General features: G+C 38.8%; 1 protein-coding gene across 3 annotated transcripts; it reads right to left on the bottom strand.

Annotated features, from left to right (window-relative positions):
• Window positions 1–3805: 3805 nt before the first annotated feature.
• Window positions 3806–27395, bottom strand: LOC116906827 (phospholipid scramblase 2). Of its 3 annotated transcripts, none has more exons than XM_032909710.1 (8): window positions 27067–27393; window positions 19004–19084; window positions 13386–13630; window positions 11478–11520; window positions 10413–10633; window positions 10133–10294; window positions 5406–5567; window positions 3806–3929 (listed from the first exon to the last, which is right to left on the bottom strand). In XM_032909710.1, exons 2-8 carry the CDS (start codon window positions 19080–19082, stop codon window positions 3900–3902), a joined length of 942 nt encoding a protein of 313 aa, XP_032765601.1. In that variant the 5' UTR covers window positions 19083–19084; window positions 27067–27393; the 3' UTR covers window positions 3806–3899. The 3 variants fall into 3 exon arrangements, with proteins under 3 accessions (XP_032765601.1, XP_032765602.1, XP_032765603.1); XM_032909711.1 differs by having other exon boundaries at window positions 13386–13618; XM_032909712.1 differs by lacking the exon at window positions 10133–10294 and having other exon boundaries at window positions 27067–27395.
• Between the last annotated feature and the right edge of the window lie 244 nt (window positions 27396–27639).

The following is a 27639-nucleotide window of genomic DNA, read 5'->3' as shown; positions in this document are numbered from 1 at the left end:
TCTCTTGTAAGAGTAGGGACTAGAAAGGATATGAAATCAACTGGGATCCAACTTAAAGTTCAGGTAAGAAGAAAATTCTCTGCATTATTCCTGTATGATTTGTTTCACTGCCAATGTGTAACTAATGTTGAAATGTTTCCTAGAACTAATTCTCAAACATGTACATGCACCAGAACAGAATGAAATTGGGTCTCACTGTGTTCTCTAGCCCTACCAGATAGTAAAACTTCAGTCTCTTAACAATATAAACTCAGAATTCACAAGTAAAAATCACATCTTCATTAGCAGAGAAACAGAATTAAGCATTAGTTTCTGGATCTTGGCTTTCAAGTTGGGTAAATTTTTGAACTATATTTTGGCACATACAGGGTCTTTTAAAATTGTATAGACATGGAAAGTAGGCTGAAAATGAACTTGAATATGTGACAAGAAGCAGAGCGAAGAATGGGCCCTAATGCTTACCTCATTTTCCCCATTTTTACATAGTCTAGGATTCATCCAGAAGTCATAAGGCATGTTCCCACCCTTGGTCAATATTCTATGGACATCAGTTAACATAGTCAAGGAAATCCCCAGTATCCATGTTTAAAGGCCCACCTCACATTCTCTGACATTGACAATTAACAGTAACCATTGAAATTCTACCCCTTGTCTACTTGACATTCAAACAAATAGCATTTAACCCATAACCCACAGCCTCTTTTCTCTGTGAATTTATAACCATGTTGTAATGTCTTATGCATTGAATCTTACACTGAAAGTCTCTATAGTCATTAAGAGTTCCAGTACTTCAAAAGTCTAGACCCTCTTAATTTTAGTCTCCTGTAACATTAAAAGCAAAGTTACAAATTTTCAGCATACAGTGTCAGAGTATACACATTTTGGTTCCAAATTGAAAGAGCCAGGTCCTAGCTAGGAACAGTCACAGCAAACAAAACCAAAATCCAGCAGTACAAACTACCTTCTCCAAGATGTTTATGTCTGGCACCTGGAGCTTATGGTAGAGTAAGTTGAACTCCGTAGAGGTTAGATACTCACTTGTCCAGCTCTGCTGCCTGCCACACATCTAGCATGGAATGGCTTCATTCTATGCCTGCAGCTCTTGTACATATCCCATTTTCCTGGAATCTTCACTAGCCTAGGTTTTCCACTCGTGACTTAAGCTTGACATTTTTAGCTTCATGTAATAGCCCACCAAGCCCTCTTTCTAGACACTCTGGCCCTGTTCCACATTGGTTAGCTGGAGCTGTTTTCCATTATGCTCTCGATGCTAAATCTTCCATGCCTTCAACACTATTATCACATGGATGACGCTGCCAAGTTCTGCCACATGTTGGACTTGGACATGGTCTGACTGCCCCTTCCCTGGAGGCTACAACTCTATCAGCTTCTGTGTTTTGGCATTAGAAAAATCCCCCAAGCCATTCCTCTTCCTCTCTCTCTCTCTCTCTCTCTCTCTCTCTCTCTCTCTCCTCCTCTCTCTCTCTCTCTCCTCTCTCTCTCTCTCCCTTCTCTCTCTCTCTCCCTTCTCTCTCTCTCTCTCTCTCTCTCTCTCCCTCTCTCTCTCTCTCTCTCTCTCTCTCCCTCTCTCTCTCTCTCTCCTCTCTCTCTCTCTCTCCCTCCTCTCTCCCTCCCTCCTCCCTCCCTCCCCTCCTCTCGGAACTAACGACTGAACCCAGGGCCTTGTGCTTGCTAGGCAAGCGTTCTACCACTGAGCTAAATTCCCAACCCCTACATTCTCCTTTTAGACTCTCTTCTTTTCTACATTTTCATTTTTACAAGTTGGAGCCTGTGATGATTTGTATATGCTCAGCCCAGGGAATGGCAGGATTAGAAGGTGTGGCCCTATTGGAGTAGGCGTGTCACTGTGAGTGTGGGTTGTAAGACTCTCATTCTACCTGCCTGGAAGCCAGTCTTCCACTAGCAGCCTTCAGATGAAGATGTTGAGCTCTCAGCTCTGCCTGCCCCGTGCCTGCCTGGACAGATGCTGACATTCTCCTGCCTTGATGATAATGGACTGAACCTCTGAACCTGTAAGATAGCCTCAATTAAATGTTGTCCTTTGTTAAGAGTTGCCTTGGTCATAGTATCTATTGACAGCAGTAAAACCCTAAGACAGAGACTTTGGTGGGCGGGACCTGGCCCTTGGGTCACCTTTACCATTGTCCCAGTGCAGAGTAGGCCATTTGTAGCAGATCCTCCCCCTAATGAATAAAGATTCCAAGGAGCCAATCACTGCATGAGTAGGCAGACTTCTAGGTCAGAGAGGGGAAGAGGGGAAGCAGGAGAAAAGATGGGTCTTTTGGATGGGAGAGATGATGAAGGACAAAATGTAGTAGCAGAGGCCCTCAGTTCTGGCGGTGGAACTGAGGATTGTATCAGAGGATTTTTATCTTAGAATAGCTTACAGATCAAGATGCTTAGTTGCTTTGCCCAGCAATTGTGTTACCTGTTGATTCTAAACTAAGTTCGTGTGGTATTTTCCTTCCTGCTGCAACTCAACTGGCGTCCAGAGAGAAAGGTATGAAGGCAAAGTGTGGGTTTGCAGGACGTGCACCTCAACTAGCCTTGAGAATTTCAAAGCGTGGGGCTGGTGTGGCAGTGACCCGCCATGGGAATTTAGCAAATCAGGTGGGGAGATTTTAGAGCTCTGTGTCAGAGAGTTTGTCTGGACGAGAAAAGGTTAGCCAGTCTGCCGGGCTGACACAGGCCAGTCTGTCTGCTAGTGCCCAGCCTGCTGGTGCTCCAGTAACAGCTTTTAGAGTTTCTCTAGCTTAACATTCCTAACTTTTTTACCTTTTCCCCACAATCCAGTTCCAAAGACTTATGAAGCACATGATAACCATGATAAAGTTATTATACTAACAGCCCTAAATCTTGGTATAAATTTTGTTTTTTTTTTCTTTTTCCATAGTTGTGGGAATAAAAACACCCTGATGTTATAAGTAGGTTTTATTGCAAATTTGATAGAAACCTAGAGTCACCTGGGGACTTCACTTGGAAGAACAGCCAAGATCAAATTATCCCTAGCCATATACATAATAGGGTCTTGATTAATAATTGAAAATAAATAATGTCAAACATTATACCCGTAGTAAAGACAGTGAGTCCTAAAAGTCACTGTTCTTGGCAGTAAAGCGTATCTTCATTCACTCAAAAACATTTAATTGGAAAGTTATGAACTTTTCAGTTTAAAAATTTATAACAGTAGAAATTTAATAAGAATATTTAATATTATTTCCTAAAGACAGAAGAAAATACATGCTACCTTTTTAATAGCATTTTATTGAATAGAATTTCCCAGGTAATAGTATCTTTTTAAAAGCTTTCAAAATATATAATTTCAATAAAATAGCAGGTTTTTCTCTAAGAAATAAACTAGCTAGTTTTAATACAGTCAAGTATAATTTTATAATAAAATCAACACTAACAAGGTTTAAACTGAATAGAAGATGGAAAATAAATCAGAGAAAATGTTTCATTTTTAAACATACTTTTCTTATTTTTTATCTTGAATTTAATGAATATTTTAGAAGTGTATAAAGATAATTATTCACATCTATTCCAATTATGTAGGAGATAAACTACCATTTGAAAAGCAAAATTACACATTCTATGCCTCATGTATAACAGCTTGATTCTGAGAGATTTTAATGAAGAAACAACAACAACAACTACAACAACAAAAAACCCAGGTTTCGGGGTTGGGGATTTAGCTCAGTGGTAGAGCGCTTGCCTAGGAAGCGCAAGGCCCTGGGTTCGGTCCCCAGCTCCGAAAAAAAAAAGAACAAAAAAAAAAAAAAAAACCCAGGTTTCCAAATTATATAGGTTCATTGTGTAGACTTCAGATCTTCTCCGTTGTCTCCTATTGGTCCCCACCACAGATCTGATTTTTGTTCCTACTCACAGCCTTCAAAAAACATGTAATCCTAGATAGAAAGAAAAACATAGAAATAATTCTTTCAGATACAAAGAAGAACCTAATCTCAGATATTCTCAGATATAGAAAGCTAAGGGCACTTAATGCCCAAACTCTGTAAATTATGTTCTTTTTCTAAACAGAATATTTTTCACATGCCCTGACTCATTCAAAATGTTTCCCCAAAATTAAATCAAAATTTGCTTTTCAAGTTTAAAAAAAAAAAAAACTTACTCAACTCCCTCCCATTTCTCTCCATAAAATATTGGCTTTATTTAATCCTTTTACAAAAATCAATCAATCATAACTCAAGTAAAAATCACTAGCGAACAAAGTCTTAGAACCTGATCATTTGGCTTCAAAAATGGTTACTTTGAGTAATCTGTGTCTGCCACTTAACTCTCCATATAGCCTTACTTTCCCCCTACATTATCTCAAAGCAAAATCTTTTATCAAACCGGTTCATATTGAAGGGACACAGAAATGGCTAATTGTGGCTAAATACCACAATAAATCCTCTGTACTATCAAATAGCCAGTCGTTGTTGATATTTACTTGAACTTCTCATAAACTACTTCTAATATAGTTTTCCTTGAATTAATGTCTAGACATGACCACCATCTATATTATGTTACATCCTTTAAAATCTCCTGTTTTCTTTTCTTGTTATCCTACTTTCTATTTGTTTGGTTAAAAGCACATACCCTTTAGGGCCTCACAAGCTTGTATAATTCTCATTGTGTCTCCAAATCAATGTTTAAGATACCTCATGTTTCAAATTTTCAGTGGATCTAGCTGAGAACTATACACAGACCAAAAGCTTGGACAAACCTTCAAAGAGTTTAATTTGGATGAAATCTGGTCAGGGAGCGTTTGTAGTGCCCTATGTGTTTCCGTTGTGTAGCTAAGGCTGAAGACAACTGTTTTCTTCCAGAACATTGACTGCATATTGGAAATTGCTAGGGTACTCCAAACATATCAACCCTGAGTTTTTGATTGATTTGAACTGCTCAGATACCTGGGCATACAAATGTTTATATTAATGTCTCTCTTGAATCTATACGTACACTAGAGGTTGGAAAAGAGAGGTACGACTGGATGTATAACTTTATTGTAATTTATAGTTACGCATTAGAGGATAACTTTAATAACTGAATAACATCTGCATTTCATCCACATGTTTCCACATAAACACAGATTCAATGCTTTCCCCAAATCTCTAGTTTTATGTTTGATTTTGAAAAGAAAAACCTTAAAGGCAAAAATCTTTGAAAAGTAAACTCTGTGTTTTGTCTCCTAAGAGGGTACTGACTCATTAGAGTAAGGAGTCAGTGGTATCTGAATGTCAGGACTAAATGCCGTTAAAGAGCTGTAATAAAGTGGAATCTTGTGTAAAACCCATTAGTGTCACTGTGTCGTGTTGGGATGCATATTTGCCTAATCATTATGAAATTCTTGTAAGGAGGAGGCTCAGGGACAGACTCACTATGAGGAAACAAGCGCCAAGCATCACAGCTTTTATCTTCACATCCAGGTCTAGCGGGAACTGGATCCCGAAGTTATCTGCATCCGTGAAGGCCTCCTTCACACAACCAGACCACTGCTTGGTGATCTTGCCAATTCTAGACACCTCATCAAGAGACTTGATCTGCATATGAAAAATAAAATCATACAGATTTGTAGAATACACGTGTCAGATCTACTTTCACAGTTATAATAAAATCAGAGGGAGATTTTATTAAAATTATCTTCAAAAATGTTTCTCTTATTAAATTTTTAAAGGTTATCGGAAAGACAATAGACAGAACCCCTATTAGGTTATCTGCTTTGTGAATTATAGCTTTCACATAGGCTGACAGTTTGAAGAAGCTCTTTGTCATCCATGGCATGGGGTAGTCAGGGTGCAAGAAGAAATGCAAAAGTCCAGAAAGACCTACAGACCATGTGGTGACTGGAAGACTCCAACAAGACACTCCAAGGGAGACAGCTAGGGCAGCTATGAGTTAGGCGTGGAGAATTAGTAGGGTGTAAAGAATGCAAGAAGAAAGGCATGTGATATCAGGACTTCTAATATGAAAAGATTCTGATTTGGGGGCTCTGTGGGAGGAAAGACCAGGTCCCTAAAACAGAGTAGAACACACTGAGCCCAAACTAAATCTACTCCACAGAGGGGACATGGATACTCACAAAGGAACGAACATATAGGTCGTGTGCCAAATGAGGAGGAAGAGGTGTCCTGTCCCAACCTGCAAAAGTTACCTAAGATAGGAACAGCCTCCTTTAAAGCCCTTGCCATGGACAGGATCCACCAAGTAAACGAGGGCCATTAAAGTTATTTACAGCTGATGTGGCTGGAGAATGTTGGCACCTCAACGCGTTGAGCTCAATGTGTCTAACTCCAACATGGATGAAAAGTCACGGGCTATTGCTCATAGAGTAGAGCTTGTATTCTACACCCAGGCTAGGCATAGGACTTCCCTGTTCCTTTAGAATTGGGGTTGGTCCTGTGTCTAATTTGATGAGAGGTTGTGGCAGAGGACTTGAGTATTCAACTGGCTTGGACTGCATGTGCATCCAGTGAACAGTATCACACAACATGCTGTGGCTGCAGCCCTAAAACACACTTTTCTTGAGCAGATGGGAGGTCACTGCACGATACAAGATAGAGATATCTACATGAGCCTCATCAATGCCCAGAAACGTGGCTGATCTAATGGCCATATATGAAAACAGTGCTGTCTTTTTGAAGTCACAAACCCTTACAGTTCTATCAGATATGACAGACATTGCAATAAGCTGCTCTATCACTCTGCATTTTAGATGCAATAGCTGTCATTTAAACATTTATGACCAGTCATAAATCATCATACATTTTTTTTGAAATATAAAGTATATGATGGACACAAAGTAGCAATTTTCCAGCATCATAAACCCAATACCCCACAGATGAACATAAGAAAATTTACCGGTTTTTACAAAGCAAAAACTTAAAGCTAAACAAACCAAATTTTATTTCGGATGTACATGTAATTTTATTGGTAAAGATCAGAAATGTAAATTGTAAACTACACTTCAAAGTAACTAGAACAGAAGGATTTCTGCCTAAACTTGAGAATTTTTTAAGGGTATGGTGTGTGTGTGTGTATGTGTGTGTGTGTGTGTGTGTGTGTGTGTATGTGTTTGTGTGTGTATGTGTGTATGTGTTTGTGTGTGTATGTGTGTGTATGTGTTTGTGTGAGTGTGTGTGTATGTGTGTGTGTGTGAGTGTGTGCATGTGTGTGTGTGTGTGCATGTGTGTGTGTGTGCGTGTGTGTGTGTCTATGTGTGTTTGCATGTGTGTGTGTGTGTGTGTATGTGTGTGTGTGTGTGTGTGTGTGTGTGTATGTGTGTGTGTGTGTTTGTGTGTGTGTGTGTGTGTGTGTTTGTGTGTATGTGTTTGTGTGATGTGTGTGTATGTGTGTGTGCATGTGTTTGCATGTGTGTATGTGTGTGTATGTGTTTGTGTGAGTGTGTGTGTATGTGTGTGTATGTGTGTGTGTGCATGTGTTTGCGTGTGTGTGTTTGTGTGAGTGTGTGTGTGTGTATGTGTGTGTGTGCAAACTTTTACACCTTGGTGTAGGTGCACAAGTCTGAACATAACTTGGGGATGTCATTTTTCTTCTTCTATCATGCTTGTCCTATGGATAAAACTCTGAGGCTCAGGCTTGGTAGCAAGCACCTTTGACTGTAAAAGCTCCAATTCAGAGCCCAGGCAGATTTTTAAACAGGACATCTGAACAAGGAAAGTTCATCTCCAAATGAGTGGCCCAGCATAACTCAGAGTTCTCCTGTTATTGTTAGTGGCTTCTAGTACGATTTCCCGTTTCCAAGATATGAACATTACCATCACAGCTTCAATAAGAAATGGAACAAGTGGGAGTTTCTAAGGTCTGTCAAAGACAAAACCTAGATGTAATCATTCTAAACATACAATAATGGTTGTATCCCATTTAAGGCATTGGGTATTTGAAGGCATTCATGCAGACAGATGGTACAATTAAACTTAAAATCACTAAGAATATCACAAAACTTCAAGTTTTTTATTAAATTAAGCACATGCCAACAAAATTTCACTTAATGCTGTTCCTTGATTTTAAAAGAGCAATAGATTATATCTTGAAACTAACTAAAACTACCTCATGACTCATAGAAGCATAGTTTGCTGTGTAAAGAATTATCAATACAAATATTCATATGTATTTTTATCAGTACATATCATACATACATTTCTCTGTTACTTGTATTTTTTTTAAATTTCAGCTCATCCCATAAGACCATGGATTCTGGAAGAAGGGAAAATCCACCTTCACACACCCAGATTCACAGAGGAACCCAGTCAGTATGAAAGGAGGAGGGGGAGTCAGTAAAAACAAACTAAAACTGGAAAACAGAAACCTCCAGAGCCCTGGGGATGAGTTTCCCACAAAGGGATAGCTCTATTCATCCTTGGGAGTATTTTCTCTGTGTGGAAGTTGAGTTGAGTTTCTCATTGTTACAATTTTCCAAGAAAAGTAAGACATGAATTATAAATTTAAAACATCCCCCATTCTTTAAATACTTGCCAGTAAAAATAGAGCAGCAAAGCTGGCCAGGCCATTTGTTGTAGAAATCTTATAATGTCAGACATATTTAAATTCCAATGCTTAAATTACTGCAAGGATTTATCACGGCTGAGAGAAGCAGAACTCTGAATGTATATACAGAATGTATATATGTATGTCTTATGCAAGGGTCACATGGGCCAAGACCCTGGAAGAGGCCTACAAATGCAGACATTACTGAGATCCATGTATGTAAAATCATGTCCTATTAATGTATTTCTGTTACAGAGATTATTTTATAAATCTGGAGAACTGAATTATTTAGAAAAACTTATAAGTAAAACAGAAAAATATACTAATACTTTATGATGAAAGTTACAAGAATGGGTGTCTCTCTCAAGAGTTTAATCTCTCTCTCTCTCTCTCTCTCTCTCTCTCTCTCGATCAAGTGAGTTGAACAGTGCTAGGTAGTGAGATGAACTGAGATAAAGGCTGCCCAGGTCATGTAACTGCTTTGGGCTATGGTATAAAGACTGATCACTGAAGTGAGAGAGCACAAGGTCACACTTCTGTGACTGAACCCTAATAATGGGCTTCTGTGATAGACACTGTGAAGGGTGTTTGGGAAGGTGACTCAGACTCAGGCAGGTGGAACAGGATAGCCTGAGGTTAAGTCACACTACTGGGACTAGTGAGTAATTTATAACTTAAGCCCTGTTTATTTCAGGGATCTTCTATTCCAGATATTCAAACCACAGTTCACTCTGGGTAATGGAAATTAGAAAATGGAATACTAGAGAAGAAAGAAGATGTGTCTTCTATATTTACCACATTGAAACTATCATTATACCAGTGGGGTTTTGATAGGAATTCTGAATAATAAAATGTGTATCTTTAATGCAGATTAAGAACACAAAGAATAAGGGCCTGGGAGTATAAGGGTCTAAGAGTCTTGGTTATGCTTAGATATAAAATGAATAATGCCATGTTAACAGAGTGCTCTCTCGCCCTCTCCTCTCTGTGTGTATGTTTGTATGTGTGTATACTTATGTGGGTATGGAGGCCAAAGGATAAAGTTAGGTGTCTTCTAGCACTTTCTATCTTGTTATTTGATACCAGGTCTCTCCTGCCTGAGCCTGACTATTTCTTATTGAATTAGAAATTGGTTGGCCAAATTAGAATTAGGTTGGCCAACAGCCCTAGGTAGCCTCCTTCCCCCATTCCCCCAAATTGAGATTAGAGGTACAAACCTAAACACTTGGGGTTTCGTAAGGATGCTGCGATCCAGATCCAGGTTCTTATATTTGCATAGCAAATAGTAGAGACATTCAGCCAATTCACAAGCAAAATCTCTAAAATTCTTAAATGCTGGAAATTTTTTCTTTTCCTTTTTATACATTTATGTATTTGAATTGACCTCTTTCGGCATGTCTCTGAGCATACTCTATAATCTGTAATCAGAGTAATAACCTTTGCTCTGAATAATGAAATGATCATTCGTGAGCTGTGTACATATCAAGTCACACTATTTAGGGAATGCAATACTACTGTCCTATAGGAATATGTTCTTTTCATGTCACGAAAACACATCCTTTTATAATATGCCTAATCCCTGAGGCATTATATTTCTTACCTCAAAGTCAATGTCTGAACAGCAGGTGCATGCAACACATGGACCAACAACTTTTAGAACATCCTCCTTCTTGTCATTCTGAAGCGTAAGCTTTGGCAGACATGGGTGCCAATTCTGAGTCACGTAACCTATTGGCACTCCAGGAGGAGCCTGGATTTCTATCTACAAAAGCAAAGAGTACACATTTAATGTAACCATAGCCATCCCATCCAGGTTTAATCCATAATTGAAAACTCTTGTTAAACTTTTTTTCAAGCTACTATGGGAACTTCACACCAACCTCCTGGAGGCAGCAGGGGAAGCAGCAGCTACTGCATCTCAGGGGTCTCTCCAGAGTCATGACTTCTTGACCCAGATGATCCAGGATCCTCAAGGTGAAAGGTCTAGATGCTTCACAGCAATTTCGAGTGCAGCAGTCAGTATCTTCCACCGCAACATAAACCATCTGCCCAAGGCTGTTCTTGATTTCAAATTTATTATTTGTTTCAAAGCCTGTTAAGACTGAAAACATACAGGAAAAATCACCCTTACCACTTTTTGAGGAATAGTGATTCTCTCCTAAGGTAGCAGGGGGATGGTGTGCCCGAGCCTACAAGGTACAGTAGAAAGGGGAGACAGACAGTGCAGAGATGATCTGGACTCAGGAAATGGCAATGGGAAAGGAGAAAAAATATTCAGGGCAGAAGGGACAAGACTTCCTAAGGAAGCAAGCTGAATCTTCTCCACCATGGACTCTGTCACAAGGGGCTTTAATTTCTATGGTCATCCAGTGCTGAGAGAACAGGTAAAGCTAGATATGAGGATAAATGTCCAGCCAACTTATATAGCAGAGCATTCCTTTGGTGCTTACAGAGTGATTGTTCTGTTTATAGTCTGTGAAAGATTTAACCAATCGTTTGAAGAATATATATATATATATATATTCACACAATCAATAGTTTGAGGAATATGCACACACACACACACACTCACTATGGGAGCTGAACCACTACTCGAGGTTCTGGCAAGTCTCAAGCAGGTCACACACTGATAGAGAGTCACTAAGGGGTAGAAGTCAAGGGAAGGGCTAGGTTACTTTAGTGCACGTAGAGTAAGAGAGAGAAAGTTGGCTATTTCCTTTCTAAACACAGTGAGATCTCATGGGTACACACTTCCAGCCCAGGAAGTTTTGGCTCCTACTTCTCCAAAGTGGACAGGAGAATATGTCCACAATTTCTTTTCTTGTGAACAGAGATATCTGTGACCTCCCAGCTGAACCTTCCACAGAAGACCACTGTAGAAGAGGCATCTGACAGGATGAACTGCTTCTATTTCTACAAATACCGTTATCACGATGGATACACACCTTCTAGAAGTTCGACTTGCTGATGAATCAGAATCTGATCTATCTGTAAAAAATATAGATTCATGGAATGGGCTATCAATCCTTAATATTATTAATATTTCACAATTACATTTCTTTTATGCAGCACTACATTTTTATATTTTAATGGTGATTATTTATTTTAAAATACATTTATTTTTATGTATATGAATGTTTTGCCTACATGAATGTAAGTGTGCCACTTGTAACTAGTACTTGGAGATACAGGAAGTGGGACACAGGTTCACCAGAACTGTGGATAAAGATGGTTGTAAGTAGCCGTGTGTGTGTGCGTGTGTGTGTATGTGCAACCAAGCCTGGGTCCTCTGCAAGACTAGGAACTGCTCTTAATTCCTGATCCATTTCTCCAGACCCAGCACAGGTGTGTCTAAATTGTTCATCTCAAAACGAAAAATTTTAGCTCATACAAAGTTGATTTATAATGGAATTCCCATAAAATTACAAAACAGTGGTCTTTTTAGAAGACAGGATTGGTCAAAAAGGTAGGTATATATTTAAAAACAATTTATAGGATGCTATCATTTATTGTAAGTGATAACTTCCCTTAATATTTTATTTTTGCCTAGATTCAATTATGCATATTCCAGGGTATTTTTTAAAGATCAAAATCTTCTCTTTTTTTCTTATGTTTAAATATTCCACAAAGTCCAATTAGTACAGCCTGTGTGTACATAGGTGTTGGGTTATCCACAGGAGCCTGGGAAGTCTATCCGTGACCATACTCTTAAAGAAGAAACAGTCTCCTTCCTCGGCAGGTATCAAAAGTTAGGGATGAGGTCTCGGGAGCTGTTCCAGCTTCAGTGGAGGGGTTTGCCCAGCTTCTCCTTCTTCAGGCATTTGTAGGTAATCGGATCTGGGTGCATCTTCGCGTTCCCAATTACACCACACCCAGAAGCCTACATTCCACAACTCCCCTACTTATTCTCAGGCGTCTCCCTTCTTTCTGTCTCCTTCGTGTGCAATTGACCCCGAGCTTTGGCTGATAGGGGTATTGCCAGCCAAGAAAGATGTCCTCTTTAGGGATGGGAATTTACAATGACTGAAATTTCCGAGTCTGCTGTTTGAGTGCTATTTCATATGTGCCAGACGGACTGGAGACAACTTAGCTACCACAGGGTCATCTGCGTGTGTTCCTGGATTGGGGGTACCCCATGTCCCTCTTTACTTCACTGATTTATGTACTTCACCCTGAGTTACTATGAGCTCTTATTGAACTTCATGCTGTTGAAATTAATTATCACTGAACTATAAGCCCAACAGACCTCATACTTTCCTCACTGGACACATTTATAATACTAAACTTTCTAATGAATAATAACAGCTTTATAGTGTATAAACCTACATGTATGAAACACTTACTCTTTGTTAGCTACCACTTAAAGATAATAACTGATAAATTATTCTTTACACCAGGGCTTTGGGGTAAAAAGTGTTTGTGCTCAGTACTAAAGTCCACATTTGAAAAGGAAATCACAATGACTCTTCCATGGTTTTTGAGCCTGAACAAAGCAGTTTTTCATTTGACAGTAGCTTCTACTCCCCAAAAGAACGGTGATAATTATTATCTTGCCCACATATCACAGATTTCTCATAAGGATTGAACTAGGGAGGATGACTAGAATAATGTTTAATTTATCCTGGCCATTGCCTGCTATCACAGGCTAAATTCACAGGAACAGAAAACACAATGATCTCACACTTTGATATTCTGCTTAAAAAGTGAACCTCATCGGGGGGTGGGGGGGGAATTATAAGTACCTGGCAGGCACAGAGGAAGATGTCATGCTTTGCTGAATGAATCATTTGTTGTTCATTAGAAGTAGAAATACAGTCTTTATTTCTTTGTGAGTTCTGAGTATACAGACTGACCTGATTTAAGTATTCCAGTCCAGGTGGGCAGTTCAGAAGAGGTGGCGGTGCTGGCATCCACTGGGTGTTTATAAGCACTACAGTCTGATTATTTTGAGTAGGAAGCCGCGCTGCAGCATAACTTTCATGTCCAGCAGTTGAGACTGTGTAGCCAGTCTGAGGCCCGGGATAACCAGACTGGGGACCTTGGTAGTTAGTCTGGAGTGCAGGGTGTCCAGTAGGTTCTGGAGGTCCTGAAACAGGAGCAAGACGATTGATTTTCAACTTCATAGAGTGAAGGTATCAGCAGGTCATGTGGAATTATCCAAGACACCTGCCAAGTGACCTCTCCACCCAGAAGTTCTGTGTCCCTGAGGTTTAAGACTTTTCATGCAGTACCTGTGGTTTATACCTGCTTCTAATTAGAAGGAATGAAAAATAAACACCCATGTTGATTGTTATAGTATTGACAGTAGCCAAGGTGTGGAATCAGCCTAGACAACTACCAACCAACAGATAAATGAAGAAAATTTTACACACACACACATATATATATAGACATTATATATATATGAATTTAGATACACTTATAATTAATATGGATATAGATATAGACATGTGTGTGTCTTATAAACAATAGAGGTTTATTCAGCCATAAATTAGCATGAAATCATTTATAGGAATATGTATGAAACTAGATACCACCACATGAGACACAAGCCAGATGCACAAAGGCAAATACATTTATTCTCTCTCTTTTGTAGAATCTAAATTTAAGAAACATATATACACGTATGTAATGTTCCATAACATATACAAGAATTCTGCCACTATTGCTACACTTAAGTATTCCTAGGGTGCCTGTTCTAAGTGTGGAATCTGAGCGCTCTATTGTAAGACGCTCTACTCCTACCGACCAGTGCAGTAGCCAATCATGTGAGGCCTCTTGGTCACGTACGCTCACTGTAAGGCATAAACTTCTCTAACTTGTCCCTCTATTCTGCCTCTCAGCTACAATTTTTTTCCTCTTACAGATTTTACATCACCTTTTTTAAAATCAAAATGTTTTTCCAAAGAACATATGGTGTTAAATTATACAATGTAAATATCTAGCATCCCATGGAACTGTTTATCTTTTTAAAGGTTTGTTTATTTTTATTTCATGTGCATTGGTGATTTGACTGCATGTATGTGTGTGTGACAGTGTCAGATCCCCTGGAACTGAAGTTAAAGAGAGTTCTGAGCCCCATGTGGGTTCTGGGAATGGATCCCAGGTCACCTGGAAGAGCAGCCAGTGGTCGTAACGGCTGAGACATCTCTCCAGTGCTTGTTTAGATTTTTATGAGCAAAGACCTAGAAATTCCTTCTGTAGAGTACGTGGGAAAATGCTCAGTAAAACGATGAACTGTTCTATGGCTTTTTCACATATGTATATCATGTCTTTTGAAATTTTAGTTTCTTTCAATTAAAAGGAATATGCATAAGTAAACAGGAATTAATAAAAACAAAACAACCACAAGAACTCTAGGCAACCTGTCAATCTGGGCAAATAACTAATGTAGAGGAATGAACCGAGCTGTCATCACCTGTATTCCAAGGCTTCATAAAAGTAGCAAGCTAATGTTTGGAGTTGAATGACACCTGTTTTCAGGGACATGTTCTGGACCCTTAAGGTTTAATAGCAGCTCTGTGTACCCACCAGTTGAAAAGATTGTCAGGATCACCAGTTTCAGTAAATAGATACTCGTCTAAGTCTTCCCAAATACTTTCAAGACGAGGGCAAATCATTCTTGGGTCTACATGTGTAGGAGACACTGTTTGGTGGCATTCTAGGATTATCATAATCTTCCTTAGACGCCTTTTTCTTGAGAAGCGAGCTGAGAGCCTTCAGGTTTTGTCTTACACCCAGTGCTTCTCTCTGTCACTAAGGAGTGACTCTGGATCATAGTGATTTTCTATGTGATTATTGGGTTTTAGAAAACTTTTTTATCTCAGCTCTGAAATTAACTGCATTTGCTTTCTCTTTATAGTTTCTAGTTTTATGCATATCTACCTACCTACCACACACACCACACACATACCATATATATGATTTACACACACACACACATATATAATATATATTATATACATATATAATATATATACATACATATAGTTTAGACCAATAGAACAATGGTCACAACAACTTAAAATTTTAGAATAGCAGACAAAGTGACACATTGCATTGTGACACTGACATACTTGCACATCAAGTCCTTTCCTCTCAGTTCATCTACTGGGATCCTCTTGTCTACCACCCTCTCTCTTCCCGCTGGTTTTGAATAGTACCCAGAATAGCTGGGCCTACTTTTTCACTTTATATAGACATGTTTTTTAAATCTAGATTACACACATATACACAATTATTATTATTATTATTATTATTATTATTATTACTACTACATAACAAGGATGTTTGTCTTTGGGACTCTGGCTTGTATCTTCTGTCTGACTCTTGCTTACTCAGACATACACTGACACATACACTCTCTCTGACTCTTGTCTCTCTCTCTGTTTTATTTGTTTGTTTGTTTATATTGTTTTAGTTTGTTTGGTTGGTTGTTGGTGTGTTTGTGGTTGTTGTTTTTTAGATGTTTTACTATACCTCCCTGGCTGGCTGGCCTTTAGCTTGCTATGTAGGCCAAGTTGTCAGCAGACTCACAGAGATCCATCGTTCTCCGCCTCCCAAAGTACTAGGATTAAAGATGTGTACCACTACATTCAGCCTGGCTTGGATTTTTAAACGTGATACTGTCTAATTTCATCCATCCTCTACAAATGACACAATTTCACTCTTTTTTCTGAATAAAATATGTATGTGTGTGTGCGTGCACGCGTGTTAGAGAGAGACAGAGAGGGTATGTGTGTATATGTATGTATGCATGTGTCTATGTATATGTGTATGTATGTATATGTATATGTGTGACTTTATTCATCTACTGATAAGCATCTAGGCTGACTCTTTATTTTGGTCATTACAAATAGTATGGTAATCACTATGGATAAATATTTGTGGTACGCTGACTTAGAATCCTTTAGGAGGGGATTATGTGATGATTCCATGGTTTAATTTTTGGAAAGGCCTACGATACTAATTTTCTTATTCACTGTATTAATGTACCAGAAGGACATAAGACCCCACCCCCTAACTCATCATTTATTGCTGTTTTCTTCAAGTGAACCATTTAGAATTGGGTGACATGGAATTTTGATGTAGTGTTAATTTTCACTTCCCCATGGTCAAGGCCTAAGGAATTTGAATAACTAAAATGAATACAGTTCTAAAAATAAGACATATAAGCATTCGGTAGTGACACAATAATGCTTTTTAGTATAACTTTAACACTTGCGATTGATAACTTACCTATCAAGTAAGCTTTCTATAGGACAGATAAATGGCAGGTGCTGCTGTAGACCTGGGAGACTTTCAGCTAACTTCTAGTACACTTACAGGCAGAAAAGATTTCATATTTATGTGACAGGAAATGTTTTAGGAGAGATGGCAGTGTATGAGGTAGTTACTTTACATAGATCGTATTTATGCTGCTATGTAAGGCAGGAGAATGTAAGCGCTTTATGAGATAGTCTGGTGAGAAATGTTCCATATGGAAAGAGAATGTGTAAACCGTGACTGTGCATGATTTTGGCCTTATTGTTAAGGAGGGGAACATCTTGAACTGGGTGACATCAAGGAATGACTGAGTAAGGCAACAGGAAGTAGTTCACCTGGTTCCTTACAGAGGACTTTAGAGTGTTACTGTGGTATACACTGGCAGATACAGAGGAGTCTAAGGAGAGAAAGGTCCATGACACCACCAGGTCGCTATGAGTACAAGATGCAGAACTGGAAGCCTCATCCAAACTCTCTGTACCTAACTTTCCAGTGTGTAGGGGAGACAATAATAGTCCAATGGTTCCTAAATCCCTATAGGATGAACGTTGTAGAGAAGCTATTTGGATGGAAATCCAATGTATTGTATTTCCATATGACTTGTGTATATCTCTCATAGACAAAAAATCACTACTGCATTGCCTAAAATACTAATTCTATAAAATGTCATAAAAACTACCACATCTTACTGCATAGGGAATAGTGACAAGGAATTTGTACCTACAAGTTCAATACAAATATTGTTTTGTTTGTATTTGGTTGATTGCATTTTGGTTGAATCAGCAGACAATGGGCACAAAATCCTGTTTCTTAGAACTTAAGAGAATCCTCAGATAAACCAGCCTAACTGTGTTAATTCATGGCTTAGAGCAATGCCTGTAGCCTAGGAATCTTTAAATTTTAAGTCATCATCGTTTTCACATCATTGTTATCTGAAGACATCTCCTATACATAGTCATGGAATTTCGAAACCATACCAAGCTAGTCTTTCTAATAAATTCCAAGCCAGACACTAAGTGAACTTAACGTGTATGCCTAGTTCAAATTAGCTATAAGGTTAATTAAACTGTTTTATGTGTGCCTGGGCTGAATGATGAACATGCTGGAAATTCTCCAAGCCCTTTATCTATAAGAACTCAGAGCAGACATTCTCAACCCAGGCCTCACAATAGAATCACGATTTGGAGATCGGCGGTCATTGTTTAAAGGTGTGCTTTAATTTCCTTAGGATGAGTCTCTGTATTAGTATTTTTAAATGAAAATTAATGACAGCTACAGATGAGAATGACTGCCTCGGAGCTCTGGAGCTTCGCCAGCTCCTAGTCCTTTAATTACAAACATCTGGACAAAGATCCCGGACCCACAGGGAGTTCTCTAAGACAATTACACAGGCCATTCAACTCCTGAGCCAATCTGTTTACTCAGGAAACAAAATGCACATACTCTTCCTCACAACCAGAACATCTTTGCTAATCATCCCCAGGGTGCTCACTGAGGATCTACACAGCTTGCCTGGTAAATCTGGCTCACCATCAACACTGGCATTTACAGAGGTCCCGCAACACTGACAATAGCATTTGCCTAGATATCTGAGATAGTTCGGTGTTGGGGAAGATAAATGAACATTCTGGTATGTGTAATACGTGACTAACTTCCTTTTTTTCACCAGAAAACAGCTATATCTACAGAGGGTAAAGCTTTCATACTCATTACACAATGAAAGTGGGGGTTACTATGAGCTAGTGACACTTCTGTAGTAGGCAGCTTCCAGTTTTAAGATGTTATTATTTTTCGCTGGGTACAATTAATTCCAAAGACTTTATGGTGCAAAACTTCCCACAGTTCGATCTTTTGAAATACTATCACATGAAGCAATTTTCAGCACAGGGGAACAGCCAACAAAAGATTTTACTTACTATCTCTCAAGGTTTAATTTATTTTCAATCTTATATTTCATGAGTAAATATAGACTTGTTGATTCTATTAATCTGTCACATCGTTTAGGTTCCTTTTTCAATAAAAATGGATTCATGGGGAAAATGCATAGTCTAAAACAAAATGAAACCCAGGTCACTATGTGTTTCTGTGATACAATTTTAAGAAAAAAAATTAATAAAAATGAAGGCATGGCCACTTCATCTTTCTTTTTCTCTCTTGGGAACATCAATTGATCAGTGTTATTTTTCTTCTTCAACAACTCTTTTACCTTGGAAAGCTGCTGGTGGATACTGAGGGGCATAACCAGCTGGCAAATACATTCCTGAGCGAGGAGTCTCCATTTGCATGCCTGTAATTCAGGGAGGGCAACATACATATTAGCTTAAATGAGCAAAAAACAGTGCACAGTGCCAAGAGAATATGCTTGAAGCATGCAGAGTGAACTCAACACATTAAGGTGGGCCTGGAAAAGAGCCCACACGAAACACAATCCTGTTTGCAACAATTTCTTTTCTACGTAGCTTCCGGTAGCTCAGTTACTGGGAATGAATTCCCAAAATTTCAAGCCTACTTCTGGGTTGTCTGACCCATGGTTCTACTTATGACATTAGAACAAAGATAGCTGTAAAAGCACATATGGATAAACAATGTAGAAAGTAATAAAACTACCTGTATGTGGTACTGGTAGAAATATGTGTGTGTGTGTGTGTGTGTGTGTGTTTTAAATAAACTGTTTTCATTAATTCATTGAGAATTTCATATGAAGAATACCAATTGGAGTCAGTGGTTTATTAAACTATGAATTAAGTGTCTGTAATCATTGCCTTGAGAATTACTTTTAGGGTCTTGATGCCTCAACTGTTACCAGCACATGCTGCTTGTTCAGGGGCTGGAGTTTTGCTAGGAACATTCACGTTGTACGGCTCACATCCGTCTGTAACTCCAGCTCTAGTGGATCTGACACTTGGCTTCTAGAAGTACCTGAACACATGTGTAAAAGCACACACAGTCACACAGACATACATTCTCATAAGTAAGAAATTGCCACTTTTATGCTTACTCTGAACCTGCCCTATTGACACTGACTTGTATAAAGTTTCTAAATTGTAACTAACTGATTTCTAAAAGCTATACTCTTCAGTCATAATCTGAATGTTATCTTCTATATATTATGGCTTGAATCATCTTGATATATGCACACGTTTCAACCTGTTGCTTCTTTATAGTCATGTGTCATCTCGAGGGAGTCATTGACCCATCTCAAGTAGTCAATAAATATGACGTGAGCATCTTTCTTTCTGTGATACTCTAGGTTATACTCTGAGTGACAATGTCTCTGCCATTACAAAAATTATGATATAGTAGATGTTATATTTAGTTATAGAAACATAGCCTTAAAGCTCACAACTGTCTGTAAATCCAGTTCTACATGATCAGACACCCTTGCAGCAACATACATGCAGGCAAAACAAGGAACAGGAAAAAACAATTTAAAAAAAAAAAGGAAAGAACTATTCAAGCATTTTAACTTGTATTTTTAGCATGTCAAGCTTTTGTGGACTTTTAAAGATCGCTCAACTCATTTGTTTATGCATGTCTATGAGAAAGGTTAGACTGAAGTCATTCTCCTTATTTGATTGTTTCATAACAACTCAGCAGAATAGAGTTATAACAACCATAAATCTAGAAAACAAAGAATCCCTTGAGCAAATTCCTGTCACCTACCCTAAGTTATCAGGTATTGAAGACCTCTGACAGACCACCGCCTCATTCCCATTAAAGCCATTCTCTCCCACTTCTCTGCTGTAGATGAGTGGCCTGGATGCTTAGTTCTATCTGTTAAAGGCCTGCATTCAGCCCTGACACCCAGGGTCTCAGATAAATCTAAAAAGGAAACACACTGCAGCTCTGATGTAAAGATCTATGCTGACCTGACATGACACCCTTGGGTGTCCCCTAACCATCCTCACTTTTTGAAAAATAGAAATTGCACACATATAACCAGGACGAGATGGACTCAGTAAGTCAGGAGCTCATATAAACACACACACACACACACACACACACACACACACACAAATATATACATATACAACTATATGTCTGCAAAACAAAAGAATTAAATATGCCCATAGCATAGCTGTATTGATCTTTCTAAACTAAAATGAACTATTCTGAAGCTTGTAAAGTGTAAAGTAAATTAAATCTACATAAATTTACATTTCAAAGCCTTTTGTGAAAGTAAGTCAATGCTGACATCATTGAAGATCAACTTGGAGGAAATGTAAGCGGTATATGGTCCTGGAGATGGTCTAATATACTCATCCATGTTGACTTGATGAGAGACACATCATTTTATTGCTATTTCTACATTGACCAGGGGCAAGATCATTTCAGAAAAGCATTTTTTTCTCCTTAAATGAGAAACTTAAAACTCTAACATGGCAAAATATTTTGTTAAATACTTAATAGATACACATTTTGCTTAAAAATTTATTGAGAGCAAAAGCGCAAAGCATTATGATTGATGTCCACTTAGGTTTGTGTTGGAAATATATAAAGGCACGTATCTGAGCACTTGTTAGAATGGACAGATTGATTATAGTTATAATTTTTAATTTGTGTGACTACAGTAAGCTTTGCGTATATAAAATGTACACAGAAGTAGAAAACTGTCCATCTTGAACTGAGAATAGGACCCCCGTTGAAGGAATCAGAGAAAGAACTAGAAGAGCTTGAAGGGGCTCAAGACCCCTTATGAACAACAATGCCAAGCAACTAGAGCTTCCAGGGACTAAGCCACTACCTAAAGACTATACATGGACTGACCCTGACCTCATAGGTAGCAATGAATATCCTAGTAAGAGCACCAGTGGAAGGGGAAGCCCTGGGTCCTGCTAAGACTGAACCCCCAGTGAACTAGACTGTTGGGGGGAGGGCGGCAATGGGGGGAGGGGTGGGAGGAACACCCATAAAGAAGGGGAGGGGAGGGATTAGGGGGATGTTTGCCAGGAAACCGGGAAAGGGAATAACACTCGAAATGTAAATAAGAAATACTCAAGTTAATAAAAAAAAAAAAGAAAAGAAAAGAAAAGAAAACTGTCCATCTGAAATACATTCTTCATATACAAGATGTTTATCAACAAGCCAAACAAATTTATCAAAACAAATTTAGTTTTCCCAAAGGCTATAAGGGAAAAATTCATGGCATTGGATATTGTCGCATACATTTTCTCTGTTGTTGAAATGTTGAAATAGGCATTGGCTTCTATGGCAGAAAAAAAATAAAAATACAAGCCCAAGATGGCAATGGCACATGGCTTAATCCCAGGATTTGCAAAAGCAACAGCAGGGGAATTTTAGAATTGGATTCTAGCCTGGTCTATAGAGTGAATTCCAGGACAGGTAGGGCTACACAGAGAAACCATGGTCAAAAAAACAAAAATCAAAACAAAGACCAAAACTAAAATCAAAAACAAAACTAAAAAATAAAACAAAAAAGGAACATTTTTAACAGAAAATAAGTAAACAGAATTAACAGGGAGAAACGTAAAAGTAATTGCAGTGTTTATCCATGATTTTGACAGTCCTAGAAGAGAAGACTTTCTGTGAGCACATCACACACTGACTGATTGACTCAACTGATTGAGTTCCACAGACGCGTGGGCTAATGGTCATCAGTTATCTGATACAGCTTCATCTATCCAGTTAAACCTCTGGGCTTGACTCTCATTCTGGATGTAATTTTCAGAAAGAACTGTAATTGGTGGCTGGCCCATGATGATTAGCAATTTTCCAAAAGCCTTTGGGTAAAGGGTCCAGGTGAACCAGAGGTAGAAATGAGTAGGGTCTCTTATGAATGTGACATATTTAACCTGTGTGTAAAATTTTAGTCTTCCCCAATTTTTTATAAGACATCTATCTTTATTGATAATGCTTGGTCAATGAAGGGTCTGCATACTTCCAATAAACATTAACAGCGATTTCAAAGATTACTGACTGTTTTTTCACCTTGCCTCCTTGTCAGAAAAGTATGGCTCATGGTAAATCATCAGTGACTTCTATAAGAAAGGGTGTAGGCAAGTTTTCCTTATTTTATATTCAATTTTTTAAATTTTAATCTTTTATTTTCAATTGAGTTAACAGTTACAACTGTTCGATCCATACATGTAAACAGTAATATTTCTTGTCTAGTTCTTTTTAGAAAATCTCATCTTATGGTTTAGCCATGTTAAACTGAGAGGTCTAATGCAAATTAGAAACTGAGAGCTCGGGTTGGGGATTTAGCTCAGTGGTAGAGCGCTTGCCTAGCAAGCACAAGGCCCTGGGTTCAGTCCCCAGCTCCGAAAAAAAGAAAAAGAAAAAAAAGAAAAGAAAAGAAAAGAAACTGAGAGCTCGCTGGAAGGATGGAAATGCATCCAGTGTGTCAGGTGGGTCTTAAACGTTGGTGGTCTCTGCCTTATGTGCACCAAATAGGAATAAACAAGGTTTACATTTCCAAATGGGAGCTACCCACTCATTGCATAGAACAGATTCTAAACCATGTTTATTGCTCCACGTTCCTGTCCCTTTCTTCCGACACTGTCACATTACTCTTAACATAAGAGAATGAGGAGGGGCACCTATCGCCAACCGGCTGCGGAGAAAGAGCAGGAGTGTATTTACTGTATCGTAGACTTCAAGTGCAGCAGGAATACAGCATCACAAGCATTAAAAATGGAACACCGTGAGCTGTGGTTCAAAGGATGAGGTGCGTCTGTAAATGTACCTGTACACATGCCAATTAAAATAAGCAACCAGAGCAAAGCCAGCTACTCAATCAATACTTCCTTTGTATGCCGCTATATTATTCCTTGTGTGCCATCATAATGATCTTTGGCTTTCTCAGTACTAATGGAGCTATTCTCAGGCCTGTGACTCATTTGGAAAACAGCTGGACATAGTCTAGCCAAATTAATTGGTTAATAGCTTATATATCATGAATGTGAAATAATTTTTATGGAAGAATTACAAAAAGACTTTACGTGGAAAAGAACTCTTCATGGTGTATTCCTGAACTTTCTGGAACATTATCTTATGTTCTCTGCCATGTGAATAAGCATTGCCCAAGAATGGAATTTCAGGCACAATGTGATGATCACACACATTTTGCAAACTATGATGAATGTTTGGGGGAAGCTGATGCCTCATACTATTAAAAATCATAAGGTCACACTCATGTGCTGAGCTGCTTGATAACTTCTACCGTCTTCAATCAAGCAGAATGCTGTGAGAATTGTCCACAATTTATGCTACAGTAAAACTCTTTAACCCAGGCCCCAGGATTCAGAAAATTCTCTTATAGCATTCAGAAAGTATTTTTGGAATATCATAAAACTATTATGCCAATCAAATAAGTTTAAAAAAAAGTAGATCTGGGATACTTATGGAGAAACTACTAGTTAAGTGTCTAAGAACAAAGTTCCCATCGTAAGTCTATTCAACACACAAGAGAAACCAGTTTACATGTCTTAGAGATCATCACCAGAATTCTAAGTCTCTAATGCCCTACCAATAAGTGAAACTGAGTCACTATGCTGAGGAAAAGAGAAGTAAAGAGTAGTTCAGAGAGTGACCCAAAATTAATGTAAATAAGTTGCAAACCCAATAATTTCCGTGTATTTCTGGCAATGTTTGTACATATGTTTTATGCACTTGGAAAGTTAACGTCTGAGAAGGACATGCACTGCAGTTGTTGAGCTGTGGCTTGGGTGGCCGGTTCTCTCAAGCCAGAAGAGTTGTATTTGCACAAACGTGAGCTAGAAAAGAAGATGCTAGTGAGTTCTTGGGGACACAGTGCAAGTCGGAAGTGTTAGAAGGGAGAAATCTGGCAAATGGAAATGTGATCTTTGAAAGAAACACTTTCTACCAATACCTGAGCTTACGGAAGAACAATAAACCAAACATGCTTAGAAACAATTAGGGAGAGAAACTTAGAGAATTTTATTCATAAATTTTGAATGTATATTCTATAGAATCTAGGACGAATGGGCCTGTTAAGTTACACAGAACAAACAAACAAACAAACAAACAGACAAACAAAAAAACCAAGAAAGCTCAAGTCATCGAAAGAGACTAGAACCGACCCCGTCCTTTCTTCTCGGTTGCTCCATTATTCCTACAAACTGTTTCTGGACAAGCCTGCGCTCCCTCACCATTCTGTATTGTCTTCTTTCTTCCACATAACTGAAACTAAAACCATGAGGTAAAAGTAAATATTTAATAACATGCAGCTCACTAATCACATAAATCAGATGATTAATATCCTTCCTGCTTATTTCCACATTTCACCAGAAAACAAACCTATCAAGTTTTCTTTCTTTTTAAATTGGTTATTTTATTTATTTCCATTTCAAAGGTTATCCCCCTTCCCAGTTTCCCCTCCACACATCCCCTATGCCATCCCCCTGCCTCCCTGAGGGTGCTCCCTCACTCGTCTACCCACCCACTCCTGCCTCAGTGCCCTAGCATTCCTTAGGGAAATTTCTTATCCACTTCCATGAAAGTATCTTTCTTATGAAGGACAGAAAAGTCTTTTATTTCAATCTACTCTTCTGGCCATGTCATTTCTCCTAAGGTAAGAAATAGTTTAAGCATTTAATAAGACAAAATTCAGAATAGTAAACAAATATTAAATAATTAAATACAAATAAATAAATAATAAAAACTGTTAGTTTTAATGAACTAACATTCAAACTGAGTGATATTAATTATAAGTTGTAGAGAACTATTAGTTTTAATGAACTAACATTCAAACTGAGTGATATTAATTATAAGTTGTAGAGAATGGACACACATACACACCTATTTACACCAACATTTCTTCTTCAAGTATTTAAATATTCGACATAATAAAAGTCAACTGTCACTCAGTCCCTTAAGGTAGCAGCACCTACTGTAACAGCTTATACTAGTTGATGTAAAATCAGTTTAACCCTTTAAGTCCTGCACTAGTCGTCAACTTGCATTTGTAACTAGAATTTGTTACACAGTTTGTAAAGGAGCTGAGGCAGTGTACGTAAAGAAACTGGTTCAGGGTCTGCAGATAGAAAGCCACAGATAGAGGGTCACACTCGGGCAGCCTGAGTGGGCAGTTAGTGAGCAAACACCGTCTGCTCTGTCTTTGCCGTGCATCTAGTACTCTAAGACGCCAAGCCTAGCTTGGGTTCCAGTTAATATTTATCCTTCACTAGCTAAAGGCCTTGTGATCTATTTCTTTAACCCCCCTCCACGACCTTGATTAGGGATTGCACTGAGCTGTGAAACGCTGTTAATAAGTTGAACTGGGGCCTCGTGATCTTTTCAGACAGGATGTGGTACAGGATGTTAGGTAGGAGAAAAATAAGTAGAGAAGAGACATTTACTATTTCCCAGGTATTATTTATGACATATGAACATCTTCTATCTTCTCATTCGGTATCACAAATGGCGTAGCTCCTGGCTGAAAACACCCTGTACAAATGGTATAGGCTCTGGTCAGGGAAATAATAAGCAGAGGCATAAGGTAAAAGCAGTCACCAGACCAGAAATGATATTTGTAAAGGGTTAATAAAATATGCTGCAAGAAAGAAACAAACAGATTCTCCAATGACCCTCTTAAAAAGAGAATGTGTGTCTAAAACCGATAAGAACAATTACTGGCCTTAACTCTCGTGCTTTGTGGACAGATATGTGGGCACTCCACTTTCTTGTTAAGTATTATAGTTTATAGCAATGCCTTTCCTTTTTGAGAGTGGCCCTTGCTGGTAAACTATCCGGGCCATTATAAATTAATCTTTAACATTTGTGTGAGACTTCCCAGGGACTGGCTCCAGCTGCCAGTTGCCTAGGTCTGATGACTCAGGCGTGGGGAGTGGGGGTGTAAGGGGTTATTTTTGACTCTTTTGGCTCTAAAGTTAACGGGTTTTTGTTCGTTTGCTTGCTTTACAAAAGTAGACAGTAGGTGCTTCTCTTCTCCACTGACCCTTCCCCTAATAAAACAGGAAATCTTGTTCGCAACCATGGCAAGAATAGAATAGACGGAATAACTGGTTCCTTGTTAACAGATGCGCAGAAGTAACCCTTAACTCCTACCTGTCCACAGACAAACCTGACAGAATTGCATGTTACCTCTCCAGGCAGAAGTCCTTCCCTTGTCCCTGTGCCCATATCCACTTGCCAGGCGCCTAGGTCACCTTTCCTAACTTCCAGCTCAAATCTCCATCCTCACAATCCTCTTCCCAGGGATCGCGAATGTTCTGGGTCCCGCCAAGGCCAAGGATCCTCTTGAGAGGGACCAGGACAGCGGCTTACCTTAAGCGGCTCCAAGTGAGTTGAGTACCTAGAATCCTGGCACCAGCTGCAACTCAGCTCTTCAGACTCCTAAGAAAGGCACTGGTGCTACCGTCTGCTTAAATCGGGGAGAAAAGCACCTTGACTTTGCGGCAGTCACCAAGGAAACGTTTAGGTTTTGTTTCCTGAGTTTAGTGGTTTCCTCTTCCTGACTTGAAAGATACGCTCCTGTAACCAAGTTGAAACCCAGTCGTCCTTTTGGAGTATTTACCTGCTCCTGGCAGAGGCTATCAGTAGAAAGGATCTAACTGGTCTGTGCAGAGTTCTAGAACACCAAGGGAACACTTACTGGCATTACCTTTTCTCCGCCCTCCACCGCATTCCTCAGATACTGACACTGATTCCAAAGGAGACTTGGGAATGTTTTTCCTTCCTTCTCTATTTTGGATTTGCTGTTTGTTTTGTTTTGTTGTTTTGTTTTGTTTGGGGTTGGGAGAATCAGATTATATACTCCGATAGACCTCAATTGCCTAACTTCTCATACAGAATACCAGCCGGAACCGGCGTGACTACTAACATTATTTTCTTCACGGT

Source organism: Rattus rattus, chromosome 8, assembly GCF_011064425.1.
Source record: "Rattus rattus isolate New Zealand chromosome 8, Rrattus_CSIRO_v1, whole genome shotgun sequence".
In the NCBI taxonomy this organism is placed as follows: Eukaryota; Metazoa; Chordata; class Mammalia; order Rodentia; family Muridae; genus Rattus; species Rattus rattus.
This window is presented reverse-complemented; position numbering and strand designations above follow the sequence as displayed.

What these genes read in the sequence shown, in the direction of transcription:
- LOC116906827 (XM_032909710.1), bottom strand. Translation starts at nt 19,082, where the DNA reads ATGCAAATGGAGACTCCTCGCTCAGGAATGTATTTGCCAGCTGGTTAT. An exon ending in TCCACCAGCAGCTTTCCAAG is followed by an intron (nt 13,631 to 19,003) that starts GTAAAAGAGTTG and finishes TCAATCGTCTTG; the next exon opens with CTCCTGTTTCAGGACCTCCA. An exon ending in GTTCAGACATTGACTTTGAG is followed by an intron (nt 5,568 to 10,132) that starts GTAAGAAATATA and finishes TTTCATATGCAG; the next exon opens with ATCAAGTCTCTTGATGAGGT.